The sequence below is a fragment of the Podarcis vaucheri genome (genome assembly GCF_965113315.1).
Source record: "Podarcis vaucheri genome assembly, chromosome: 1".
Classification (NCBI taxonomy): domain Eukaryota; kingdom Metazoa; phylum Chordata; class Lepidosauria; order Squamata; family Lacertidae; genus Podarcis; species Podarcis vaucheri.
This window is the reverse complement of record NC_138759.1, coordinates 66,660,862-66,673,680: the sequence shown is the minus strand read 5'-3', so window position 1 is coordinate 66,673,680 and position 12,819 is coordinate 66,660,862. Positions and strand designations below refer to the sequence as shown.

The window sequence follows — 12,819 nt, the reverse complement described above, 5'->3', positions numbered from 1 at the left end:
AGGGTATTTTTGCACTGCTGAATCAGGAAATGGCATCCGTTTCTCTCCATCAGGTCAGGTTTTTGTGCTATGTTGATTTGAAAAAAACAGATCTTGTGACAAAATCGATTACATTTTTGTGGCATTATCAGCTGATTTTTGTCAACACATATCATCCTAAATATGTTTTTAAGAGAAAAAAATGTTTTCCCAACAACATATATTGATTACCTGATAGAAACATTGATTACTGTAAACTGAATGGTGGGTATTGATAAAGGTAAGTACACATAAATTGCATGTTGCTTCACCTTTTTCAAACTTCAGGGCTTGAACTTCCATTTCTTGGAACTCATGGAATGCTCAGCGGCAGGGAGGTCTCTCTTCAGAGTCCAACAGTAGTCAGCCATCATGACTGCGTCCCAGTGACCCTGATACCTGGTCTCCATCTCTTTCATGTCCTGATGGAATCTCTCCCCCTACTCGTCACTCATTGAACCCAGGTTCTCAGGAAACCGGTCCGTATGTGAAAATAGGTAGTGCATCTTGACGCTCATGTTGCAGCCCAGGTTTCTGAAAGCAGTCAGCATGTTGTTGACAAGTTCTCCGTAGTTTCTGGCCTTATTGTTGCCAAGAAAGTTCTTCATTACCAGAACAAATGCCTTCCACGCTTCCAGTTCCACTTTGTTCATTGAGTTTCCGAACTCTGGATCTCTGATGAGCTGACGGATCTGAGGACCATCAAAGATGCCAGCTTTCAACTTCTCCATGGTCAATCCTGGAAAAGCCTGGCACAAGTAAGTGAAGCAGTCACCATCCTTGTCCAGAGCCTTGGTGAACTGCTTGATTAAGCAGAGCTTGATGTGCAGCAATGGGAAGAGTATTCTGTCTCTGTCCACCAGAGGGTTGTTGATGACGTTCCTTTTTTTGCAAGGCACCAATTCCTTCCACACAGGCCAGTCCTTCTTCGTGTAATGCTGAGCACGGTCCCTACTATCCCACATGCACAGAAAACATGAGTACTTGGTGAAGCCAGGCTGTTGTCCCAACAAAAAGATCACCATCTTCAGGTCAACACAAATAAACCACTTATGCTGATCATAACCAATTTTCTTGAGCACATACTTCACCGCTTCATAGTTCTCCTTCAGTGTACTCGAGTGAGCCAGGGGTATAGAGGCAAACTGGTTGCCGTTGTGTAGCAGAACACATTTCAGTGATTGCTTGCTGCTGTCAATGAACAGTCTCCAATCTTTGGGTTCGTACTGTGGCACTCCAAGCTTGAGCAGAAGCTGCGCAATATCTGCACAGTACAGCAAGTCCTTCTCTTCCAAGAAAAAACGGAGGTACTCTTGATGCCTGTTGCGGAAGAAGCTGATGCGAGCACTGTCAGAGAGGAGTTTTTTCCCCTTCAATCTGGATGCCAACAGTTCGGCAGAGTCCTTTGACAAGCTGAGGTCGCGAACTAGATCATTCAACTCCTTTTGGGAAAATGGATGTGGAGCATCATCTTCAAGAACCACTTCTTCTTCTTCATGCCCTTTAACACTGGAGGCTTCTTCGTCACTAATGTCAGGAAGTTCTCTGAAGATAGGCACTGGAATTTCATCACAATGAGCTACAGGACGACGTGCTGATTGAAGATCAGGATACTTGAGGCTGCTCCGGTTCTTTCTGTTGATCCCAGTCACATCAACAGCGCGGAAGTAGCAGTCAGTGACATGGTTTGCCGGCTCCCTCCAAACCATGGGAATTCCAAAGTTCAGACTCCTCTTGCCATTGGTCCACCCACGTAGAGTCTTGATGCATGCCTTGCACACCATGTGTGGCGCCCAAGCTTTAGCCTGGTCACCAAGTTTAATACCCAAATAACTTTATGCTTTGCCGCACCAATTTATGGAAGATTTTGAGGTTTTATGACTTCAAACTGATCCCTTTTCGACATAATCACCCAGAACTATCGGACCTGAATACTTCTTGTCATTAAAATAATCATTTCCAATCAAAACAATTATTCGACATGGCATTTTACCCCCACCAACTTCTTCTAAAATGCTCCACACAAGCGAACATGTGAACAAAAATGTAAAAAACCCGACATGTGGCCATAGCTCAAAAACTTGACCTGATTGAGCAAAACCAATGTGATTTTTGGATTCAGCACATCAGATTCGTCCTAAATCAACTGGAAAAACGCAGACAACAAATTTGTTGTTGACCAGTGTAATTAACAACGTTTGCCTTTAGACAGCAGTGAAAAGTTTCTATATTGCTTTAAACCTTCCATGTATGGGTCCAAATAACATCTAGGCAACAGTCAATTCTACGGACTATCCCACCTGCACTCTAAATTTTAGTTGCAATTTTGAACACAGTGGATGGAAGAAAACTAGTTATTCCACTTTTAGGATTTTGTTAGCTTAGTTGTGCCAACTGAGTTCACTAGCACATTCATATACAGTGGTGCCCCGCAAGACGGATGCCTTGCAAGACGGAAAACTCGCTAGACGAAAGAGTTTTCTGTTTTGGAGGTGCTTCACAAAACGAATTTCCTATGGGCTTGCTTCGCAAGACGACAATGTCTTGCGAGTTCCTGCTGGTTTTTTCCCTTCCCCCCCTTTTCTAAGCAGCGAAGCCGCTTATCAGCTGATCTGATCAGCAGATAAGCTGCTAAAAGCCGCTAATAGCGCTAATCCATCAATGGGCTTGCTTCGCAAGACGAAAAAACCGCTAGACGAAGAGAATCACAGAACGGATTCTTTTCGTCTTGCGAGGCACCACTGTACTTCCTTAATCGGCTCTTTCTAATTAAACACATACTGCGCGATAAACACCCTCCAAAATGATTATAATATACCAAGAGTAATAAATGAGTAAATGATTTATTTAAAATCATACTACATAGAGGATTAAAGATGACAATTCAGGGAATAGGTTTTGTGATCAGTGAGCAGAACTTTGGATAAGCTTGAGCCATTAGCATCTAAGTCCCCCTGAAGTCATGTGGCTTATTCCTAGGTAAGTGCACCCTAAAGCTCACTGTACACACACACACTACGTATTGAAAACATATTTACTACATACATCACAACATAATGCCTCTTAATGCTACCAATTTGATTCTTTTACAGACAAGTGTAAAGACTAACTGATGTAATAAAAGCGACATGGTGGTGGTTTGCTAAACTTGCGTGCATCTCCAGAGCAAATGTCATGTAGAAGTTCTGGGACCAGTTAAAGAGTAAAATAAAATAATCTGTATTCCATGTGACCTGAAACATACAGGATAATCTATTACTTTTGAGGTGTTTTTTAAATTATTACTTTAGTTTGTATATATCTTAATTATGTGCAATTTAACTAATCAAATATATAAATTTCATTAGTAGCCAGTAAATTTGTTATTTGATATGGCAGACTCTTTTATCGTGTTTCACTTTAATCAAGAAAGGTAACACCTGTGGTTTATTCACAAAAGCTCCTTTTGTCAGATGAATACCCACAGGCAATGAAGCAATTACATTTGTTCCTTGTACCACTTCGACCTCCCTAGGAATAGATGAGAACTTTTTGGCTTTCATTCTTTTGTCCAACAGCATGTCTAGCTTTTGTCATTGAAGGAAGCCGCTGAAATGTAAGGTAACAGAGAAACAAAATAAGATTCTTTTTAAACTCAGAGCTCTGATATCCTTGGTGGTGGAGTCCCTGCATCCTTCGCGGTGTTAAAATGCGCTGGGCCACCCTTTGAAGAGGAAAGAGCGGTGAACACTTTTTGAAAAAACAATAATTAAAAAGCAAATGTTTGATTTTCATACTTAAAATTAAAATGATTAAGACATAAATCAACAATAGTTCTTTGTGGAGCTTTGTAATTTTGTGTATATTCAGTAATTTAGAATATATGCCTAGTTTTTTCTTAGCATTGTTCCAAGCAGCATACAACAAAATACAAAACATTTAAAGTATCAAATTAAAAGAAAAGAAAAGAGTAAGGTGGTCACTAAGTGTATCGGTAGCCACAAAACATATTGGTAGTCACTAAAATTTCCTAGGAAGGGCAGCAAGTTCTTTTCAGTGACTAAGATGGTCAGGAAGCCATGGCAGCTAAGCTGTAAGACCTTGTCTGTCATCTTTAGGATATGAAAAATTCTGCAATGTGTTGCTCCATGTGTTGACTCACCTGCTTACCAGCTTTGCTTCAGTTTCCAGGAAGGGTGATGTGGCAGCTGGAAGTAGCCCCAACATGGGCTTCCACCACATGGTACTGATCTTCTGACATTACTGGAGCAAAACAGGAGAGGGTACTCCGGGAGTGGGCAACCTGCGGCCTCCAGAAGTTGTTAAGCCACAACTATAACTTCATCCTTGCTCGTTGGTCATGTTGGCTGGGGCTGATAGGAGTTGAGAGTCCAATGACACTTGAAAGCCCCATAGGATAGCCTCCCCTGCTCTTAGGTTAATGTCAGAAGAGGTGCACAGAATAGCCAGTGGCTTTACATGCCTGGGCTACTAATAAATTATCAAGTGTGCCCATCACATAGTTCTCATCTCTCCCTAGAGATCAAAGTGTCTCTTACGTGCTCGTAATCTAGAGATTATGTGATATTGTACTTACAGATGGAGCTTTCTTTAGTAGCAGTTCCTAGATGACTTGGCTATGCAAGCTGCCATACTTCCCCCACCCAACTCTCCCATCTCTGCCCTGACCTTCGCATATAAAAAGTAGGGGCCACATTTGGGCAATCGTATTGCGGCTTAATAATCCAGCCTTGCCAGAGAAAGCAAGGAAAGGTTTGTTGGGCAGCCCTCTAGGCTTCTGTCTGGCCACACCCGCCACAGACCACACCCCTTTTCAGCCCAGCTCTGTGGTCTCCTCAAATGCTTTTGCCTAGCTGGAATGGGTCTTTGAATGTGATAATGCCTCTTGTCTGACTGAAGAGATGGAGGTGAGGGAGGAGTGCGCAGAAACTTCAGACTTTTGTGTGGTTGGAGGATAGCATGCCGTGCAAAGTCAAGTGTTACACCATGCCCACTTTTGCCTCTGCCACCACTTTAATGCACCCTGTTTGGATGTTCACCCATCACATTCCCCATCCCTGTTCTGGACCAAGACATAGAATCACAGAATAGTAGAGCTGGAAGGGATCTTGAGGCTCATCTAGTCTGCAATTGCAGGAATCTAAAACATCCATGATGGTGGTTGTCTGTATCTTCATTATTAAGGATGGTATTCAGCTAAGGTTTACTCATTAGACCAGGCATAGGCAAACCTGGCCCTCCAGATGTTTTGGGACTACAACTCCCATCATCCCTAGCTAACAGGACCAGTGGTCAGGGATGCTGGAAGTTGTAGCCCCAAAACATCTGGAGGGCTGAGTTTGCCTATGCCTGCATTAGACCCATTGGAATTAATGAACATTATGACGTTAGGTCCATTCATTTCTGTGAGTCTACTTTGTGTAAAACGTAGTTGAATATTTACCTAATTGTGACACAAAACCAATTGCTTTTAAGTGCATTGACTTTGGGCCTGCTCGACCTCAAAGGTCTTACTTAGTGTCTAGGAGACAGAACCTATTCAAATAAACAGATTTCCTGGTTCACACATTATCTTCTCATTGTGGTGAGAGAATGAGACTGAAACTTGCTTCTGCTCCCAGCTTGAATAGAAGTCAGGGCCAAATATTGTCCGAACAAGCCCTTTGTCAATTCCAGGTATGTTAGTGTTGAAATTAATAAGGCCACTTACTGCCTGGCTGTAAAAATGTGATAGACTAGAGTTAGGTAGTCATGGATTAAATATTAAGCTTATTATCTTTTCAAAAAGATTTAAGCAACCCAAAGGCTGGATCTAAGCGTGACGAACATGTTGGCTGTGACAGTTAAATAAATTGAGTGCAATCCTATGACTCTTTACTCAGAAGTAACTGTCTTCAGCAGGGCTTACCCGTTAGTGTGCTTCTCAAACTAAAATATTTAGCTGTTTTAGTATATGAATGTCAAAATCCTTGCATGGTGTATTTTGAGTTTTGTCCTGTATGTTTTGGATAAATGTGTACAATTCTGAAATGTTTTCTAGTTACTAATGCAGTTGTGCTACTGCTTCTCAGTTATCCCAGAGCCAGTTTAAAGCTGGACCTATGGCATGCAATATAATAGCTCATGCACAGTCCATATAGACAGTAAAAGGTCTCTGTCATATGATAAGGTCACCATCATTAATTTTCAAATTATAAGGAGAGACTTGCCAGTTTGTGATGGTCATTATTGCAATATTATGTGTTGTGGATCCTGCCTGCACATAGGCTGAACTGTGATCTTAATTAGAACTTTGACAAGCCCTCTCTGATAAAATGATGAGATTATTCGTAATTGATGTCACAATCAATTACCATTTAGTTCATCACAAGCTTACTAACAGGTCTAGCCTTAGTGCTGGCCCCAGGATGTTGATGAGTGTGTGGCTGCCCTGTTCATGCTGTTACTGCGACAGCAGGGCAGATTTTCAGTCAACATCCTAATGACCTCTTTTGAAGTCTATTAAATTAATGACCCTGTCACATTGGCCTAACCTCTTACATCTTCATTTGGAAGGTTTTTTTGTGTTACAAACTAGTGTTTTTGGAGCACGTGAAAGAACAGATACTTCGGGGGGGGATCTCTCTCTCATATCTATGTCTGTTTTAAAGAACTGTAACATTATTAATTCATTGCATGTGTGTGCTGAAGGATAAAATTAGATTGTATTGGTGGGGGAAAATCGTATTGTCTTTCCACTATATATTTGTTATTTAATTTTGATCTTTCTCAGGTACCTAAAGGACATGTTTGGTTAGAAGGTGATAATCTCAGGAATTCTACAGATTCCAGGTGTTACGGTCCTGTTCCATATGGGTTGATAAAAGGACGCATTTGCTTGAAGGTATACTCCTGCAATCTAAAATGTGTTAATTTGACAGTTTTTATAAGTCTTGAGGCCCTGAACTACCACGATGAGACATTTTCATTATCTAGTGAAGCACAGGGACCAGGGTGTTAAAATGTTATAGGAGAGCATGATCTCCTCAAATGACTACTGCATTTAAAGATGCATAAAGCATTAGCCAACCGAGTCTGAAACTCACCCACGTAACAACAATGCGAACATAAAATCTGTTTTACTTTAGGTCGCTGTGCCCCTTTTTATGGGCGGCATATGGAAATGTAACATTAGAAAGGAGCTACATTTCTGTTCTCCAGGCTCTTCTCAAAACACATCGAATATATAAGAAATGTTCTATGCCCCTCAAAATATTGGCTTGGACCCAACAAGCAATGCACAAAATGGGGTGTTCAAGCTCTCTCCATGTGGCAGATCCTCCTGAAAAATTGGAATCAGTTGTTAGGGTACTTTACAGAACTGCATGTGGCAGGTGCAAGTGGAATGCCTTTCCACTTCCACAAGCAGGCACTTGCATGACTCCCAAAACAGATCCTTGATGAATCCCACTGCTTTTAATCTTCCATTTATTCCTCTCTTCCTGACGTCTCTTAACCCAGTTATTGATTCATAAGAGGACCCACACTCTAATTTCTTGCTAGCTAACTTGACTCAGCAGCCCTAGATGAAAGACTTTAATGTTCCTGGATTATTATTTTTAAAAAACAACCTTTTATCTACTGGATCAATATTTACATGCTGTCCAGTCTTGAAATATTCTAAATATTCTAAGCATAGTTTGTTCTTCTATTTACTTAATAACTCTTATCTTTAAAAATGCTTTCCATCAGTTACCTAGATAAGAAGCTTGGTGAATAGGCTTTGAATTTGTGTTAGATCCCCTTTTGAAAAAATGGTGTTATGCTGGAAATCCTCTAAACCTCCTATAAAGAGAAAAATAGCTACCAAACTTTTAGAAGACATAAATACCAAACATTTAGAAGACATCTGAAGGCAGCCCTGTTTAGGGAAGCTTTTAATGTTTAATAGGTTATTGTATTTTAGTGTTTTGTTGGAAGCCGCCCAGAGTGGCTGGGGAAACCCAGCCAGATGGGCAGGGTATAAATAATAAATCATTATTATTATTATTATTATTATTATTATTATTATTATTATTATTACTATATGAAGACAAATGTTAGGAAGGTTTAGAATTAGCCCTACCTTTAAAGTAGGCACCTGACTTGGGTGTCATGAAAAGCTAGTAAATATATTGCTATTTTATTTCTACTCTAGTCACTTGTGGTGTTTTTTGCCTTAACTACCAAACAAAACTTTGAACTTGAATAATTTAGAGGAGGAGCCCCATTTAGTGCTCTGCTTTAGGAAGTAAAATGTACTGGGTTGGCCTTCATAGTACTGTATTGCATATTTTTGTTGGAAGCACAGCAGCTTTTGAGTTCCTTAACAACTCATGAGTATATTACTATCTGGATCATCAAGTTGTTGTTGTTTTGTTGTTATTTATTAAATTTGTATGCCGCCCTATACTCACAGGTCTCAGGCAGTTCACAGGCTAAAATCATGATATAAAAACACAAAACACATAATCAAAATATAAACAAAAACAACTCCCAACACATTTTAAAAGGACATTGGATGTGAATCAGCCCAAGTCCTGGTTAAAGAGGAACTTTTTGCCTGGCGCCTAAAGGTGTATAGTGAAGGCGCCAGGTGAACTTCCCTGGGGAGAGCATTCCACAGAGAAGGAGCCATTGCAGAGAAGGCCCATTCTCATGTTGCCACTCTCCAGACCTCTCGTGCAGGCAGCACATGAAGTAGGTCCTCAGAAGGTGATCTCAGGGTCTGGGTAGGTTCATATGGAAATAGGTGGTCCTTGAGGTATTGCGGTCCTGAGCCATTTAAAGCTTTATAGGTCAAAACCTTTTCAACTGCATTTTGTTAGTTAGCATCTCTTGTTACCCCTATTTGACTTAATTCCTGCCTCAGCCACACCTCAACTGACTGTTGTAGGTAGAATACCTGGCTTTCAGAGGAATGCCTATGACCTAAGCCAGGCTTCCTCAAACTCGGTCCTCCAGATGTTTTTGGCCTACAACTCCCATGATCCCTAGCTAGCAGGACCAGTGGTCAAGGATGATGGGAATTGTAGTCTCAAAACATCTTGAGGGCTGAGTTTGAGGAAGCCTGACCTAACCACATCACTTGCAACATAGGCCAATCACATCTGATACTAATGAAAATTATTCAAAGCCAACTCCTCCAACCTGGATTGGTGAGACAGAAGTCATAACTCAGTGCATCTATAATGCAGTTTCTTTGCTTCTGGTACTACGTGACCATCTTTAAATGGGGGAAAATCTCTTCCATATCACAACAGTTATAAGTGGACCAAAGTTATGGATATACATAGTGGTAAAATTCTGCTTTCAGCAGTCACAGTTTATTCCTCTTTAACACTTGAACTGAGAAAAGGGTGAAATAAGAGACAAGGAAGAAGCAGCAGAAGAAAAAAGATGGTTGCTCTATATCTTAAGTAATTTATTCATTTTATTTTTACAGCTCTGGCCTCCGACTGATTTTGGATTCCTACGTGCAAGTCCCAACAGTCACAGAATTTGGAATGACTAAGTGACTTAGGCAGTGTCATCTATGCTGATTTCTTTACTAATTTTTAAAAGGCTAGTAATGTATTTTGATATAAAATAAACAAGAACCTCAAGACGTTCCTTGTAGATGTAAGGGTTGTAATACTGGGAAATAATGTTGCTTCAGATATATAACAATTTCCATTTATCCCATTTATAAATCCTTCTGACGGTTTTACGGAGCTCTGCCTTCTTTCATTATGGTTCTCATAACATGCAAGTGTTTCCCCTCAGAACCACACATATAGGAACTAGTAGGAGTCCTGAAGCCAAGGGTTTCCTATAGTTTTAAACAGACAGTTGTTAAGTAACATGGCATATACTAGAAAGTTTATCAAATTTTTCTAAAAAGGGCAATACAATTTCACAGGCGTAACATTTTTCAAAAGCTGGGAATAAGCAAGTGCCAGCCTATTAGGAACTTCTTTGCAAGTGTTCTTTAAAGAGTGGGATTAGTATGCTCTGGGGGCTGGATTGAACTAATCCACCACACTAGCAAGAAGCTAGCACAAGCACTCCTACTAGCAGAGCATGGCTTTCCCCTTCTCTTTCCTCTGTGCACCCCACACCACCCCCAAATCCACTCTGGAGGGCTGAGAGAATCCCAAAACGGCACCCAGGTGGAGGAGATGGGGGATTGTTCCATATGTCAAACAGAAACGCTTCCGTAAGTTGTGAGTCGACTGTACTGCATATTGTACTGGATTGGTTTTGAAATGGCAGAATGTATGCTTTCAGAAGCCCACTTTCCAGTTTAAGATCAGTATTCCAAGTCCTGTTCATCTTGGGTACAGGATGCATTATCCTCAGAAAGGAGTAATCATGATACCAGAATAGGAGGATAACATTAAATGGTGCTCACTCGTGCAAGCAGAAGAAATGTAGTGTTTAAATCTCATACACTAAGATATGGACAATTCAAATTAAAAGACATTTGGAGCATAATTTGCATGGATTTTAAAAAAGGAATCTCTGATGCAGAAAGAAAACTTGTTTGTACTGACGTTCTTAACAGTTATTGTGCATTTTTCTACTATGGGATTTACTGACATATTGTCCATTAGTTGCCTAACACAATACATCTTTTGTGTTTCCCATATCCTTTGCGGAGTCATCGAAGAATCTCTATAAGTAATGAACAAGTATCACAGCATACTAGTGAAACCTCTTCAGCTTCTTTTTGGGAGACAGTGTATTTTCCACCACATCGACATATGAGAGAATAACAGTGATCATCTGTTGAAACAATACACAGAAACAGTAATGAGTTCCATTGCAGTTTTGAATGCTACCCAAAAGCTACTTACAAAGTGTGTATGTCAGCTTACATCTCAAGAGCTACCATAAATGTATAGTAAACTATTTTTGCAACTGAATTACATTGTACGTAGTAGGAAATGCTTAATGTGAAAAATTCCTCCATGTGGTAGGATTTTAATAAGAATGTTAAATTATACTTTTACAAAAAAAAGCAAGACAAACCCTTATTACTGGACTAGTTCTTAAAAGCTACAATATCTAAATAGTTTCTTACAATGCTGAGAACTACTGAAATTTAATGGACCTAACTCAGTCATGCTCATTATTTTCAATGGGCCTACTCTGAGTATGTTATATATAATGTTCTATATTTGTATGTCATTCTGTTGTATTTTTTAAATTATCGTGGAACAGCTTTGCTGACCCAGGTCAGAAGAGGGATGAGATTTAAGTTTCCTCGCAAATCTCTGTAGGAGCTTCAGAGAAGAAAACCATAGTAAAACAATTGTATATGTAGGCTTCAATGCATTAATGACTTAACCATTATTTTCAGTTGTCTTCTTGCATCTGCTTGCATGATTACAACCCCTTCAGAATTCAGCAAAAAGCAGCTCCTCTAAATTTCATACTACTAACCAAAAAAATTGCCTAGCAACTAAAACTTCACACCAAGCTGTGCATATGCAAAGCTATGTGTCATTAGAAAATGTCATTGAAAACTAAATGCCTAGTATCGTAATGCATTTCTGTAAGTCTATGATGTGTGTGGTACAATAGAGGCTTCCTTATCACAAAGCACCATCAGAAACAGGCAATCAAAATAATGAAGGGAAACTTCTGGATTTTTAGGTTTAGAAAAATACAGCTGAAGGTTGTATGGCAGTGGTTTTTTAAACTGAATGAGAGAAACATTCCTCCTCTCCTAACCCTAGAACTAAGGGTTACTCAATGAAACTGATTGCCATAAGATTCAGGACAGAAGTACTTCACACAATACATAATATATGGAATTACTGCCATAAAGTATGAGAACCATTGGCATCTATACCTTTAAAAGGAGCTTAGACAATATCATGGTTGATATGGCTGATTGATCAATTGAAACTCCAGGGACAGAGACTGTCTCTGAATACCCATTCTCAAGGATGCAGCCAGCAGTGAAGGACTGTTGTCTTCATGCCCTGCTTCTGGGCTTCTCCACAGCTCCACTGCTCTTGGAAACAGGTTAGACTAGATCAGCGGTTCTCAACCTGTGGTTCCCCATATGTTGTTGGACTACAACTCCCATCATCCCTGAGCTCTGGCCTTGCTAGCTAGGGGTGATGGGAGTTGTAGTTCAACAACATCTGGGGACCCATAGGTGGAGAAAGGATGGACTAGATGGATCCTTGGCCCGTCAGCAGGACTCTTCTTATTCCTACATTAACTATTCAGTTGACTTATCAACCAGTTTCACATGGTATCTTACTGAGATTCCAGGCCATATCTTCAAGTGACACCTGAGCATCCACAGGCCATCCTTGGGTTAATTCATGTTCTGAGAAAATAAAACAGGCATTCAGTTTGAATAGAGAAAATAAAACAGGCATTCAGTGTGACACAAGAGGCTGCAAGTTCATAGTCATATAAACTTTATTATATTTGTTGCTTTTCACACAGAAGTCCAAAACAACTTACAGCATAAAGTTAATTCAAACCTTGTATAAAACAGTAATAAAACACAGTGCCTAAATACGTTCAATCAAGAACTTTTATAAAAGGACATATTACAGCCTATGTGCTTCACTATTGGAAAGAACTGGTAAGCAGGCAAATCTCAAAAGTTGACTCCACCTCACTTCTTACAATAAATGAATGGAAGCAAGAGAGGACAGGAAAGACTTAAGCTCTTGCTTGGTAGGAAAAATAATTACAGAGTGCCCAAACGTTTTTAATATTTAAGTTACATCAGGGTTTGGGGTGGTTACTTGAGTCAAAAGTGTTAAAGCTTTC

General features: G+C 40.0%; 2 protein-coding genes and 1 long non-coding RNA gene across 10 annotated transcripts in view; 1 reads left to right on the top strand and 2 right to left on the bottom strand.

Annotated features, from left to right (window-relative positions):
- Nucleotides 1–2,432, bottom strand: part of LOC309527648 — a 384,549-nt gene extending 382,117 nt beyond the window's left edge. The window contains exon 1 of the long non-coding RNA XR_014217279.1: nucleotides 2,307–2,432. This is a non-coding gene — a long non-coding RNA (uncharacterized lncRNA). The remainder of the gene's footprint in view (nucleotides 1–2,306) is intronic.
- Nucleotides 1–9,741, top strand: part of IMMP1L (inner mitochondrial membrane peptidase subunit 1) — a 33,203-nt gene extending 23,462 nt beyond the window's left edge. For all 5 annotated transcript variants that reach the window (XM_082212239.1, XM_082212242.1, XM_082212243.1 and 2 more), the window contains 2 exons: nucleotides 6,791–6,901; nucleotides 9,482–9,741. In XM_082212239.1, the coding sequence (XP_082068365.1) occupies nucleotides 6,791–6,901; nucleotides 9,482–9,550 (180 nt within the window). In that variant the 3' untranslated portion in view covers nucleotides 9,551–9,741. The remainder of the gene's footprint in view (nucleotides 1–6,790; nucleotides 6,902–9,481) is intronic.
- DNAJC24 (DnaJ heat shock protein family (Hsp40) member C24) overlaps nucleotides 9,446–12,819 on the bottom strand; it is a 50,682-nt gene continuing 47,308 nt past the window's right edge. For all 4 annotated transcript variants that reach the window (XM_082213205.1, XM_082213207.1, XM_082213204.1 and 1 more), the window contains 2 exons: nucleotides 12,296–12,364; nucleotides 9,446–10,803 (listed from right to left, as the gene is read on the bottom strand). In XM_082213205.1, coding sequence (XP_082069331.1) covers nucleotides 10,679–10,803; nucleotides 12,296–12,364 — 194 coding nt within the window. In that variant the 3' untranslated portion in view covers nucleotides 9,446–10,678. The remainder of the gene's footprint in view (nucleotides 10,804–12,295; nucleotides 12,365–12,819) is intronic.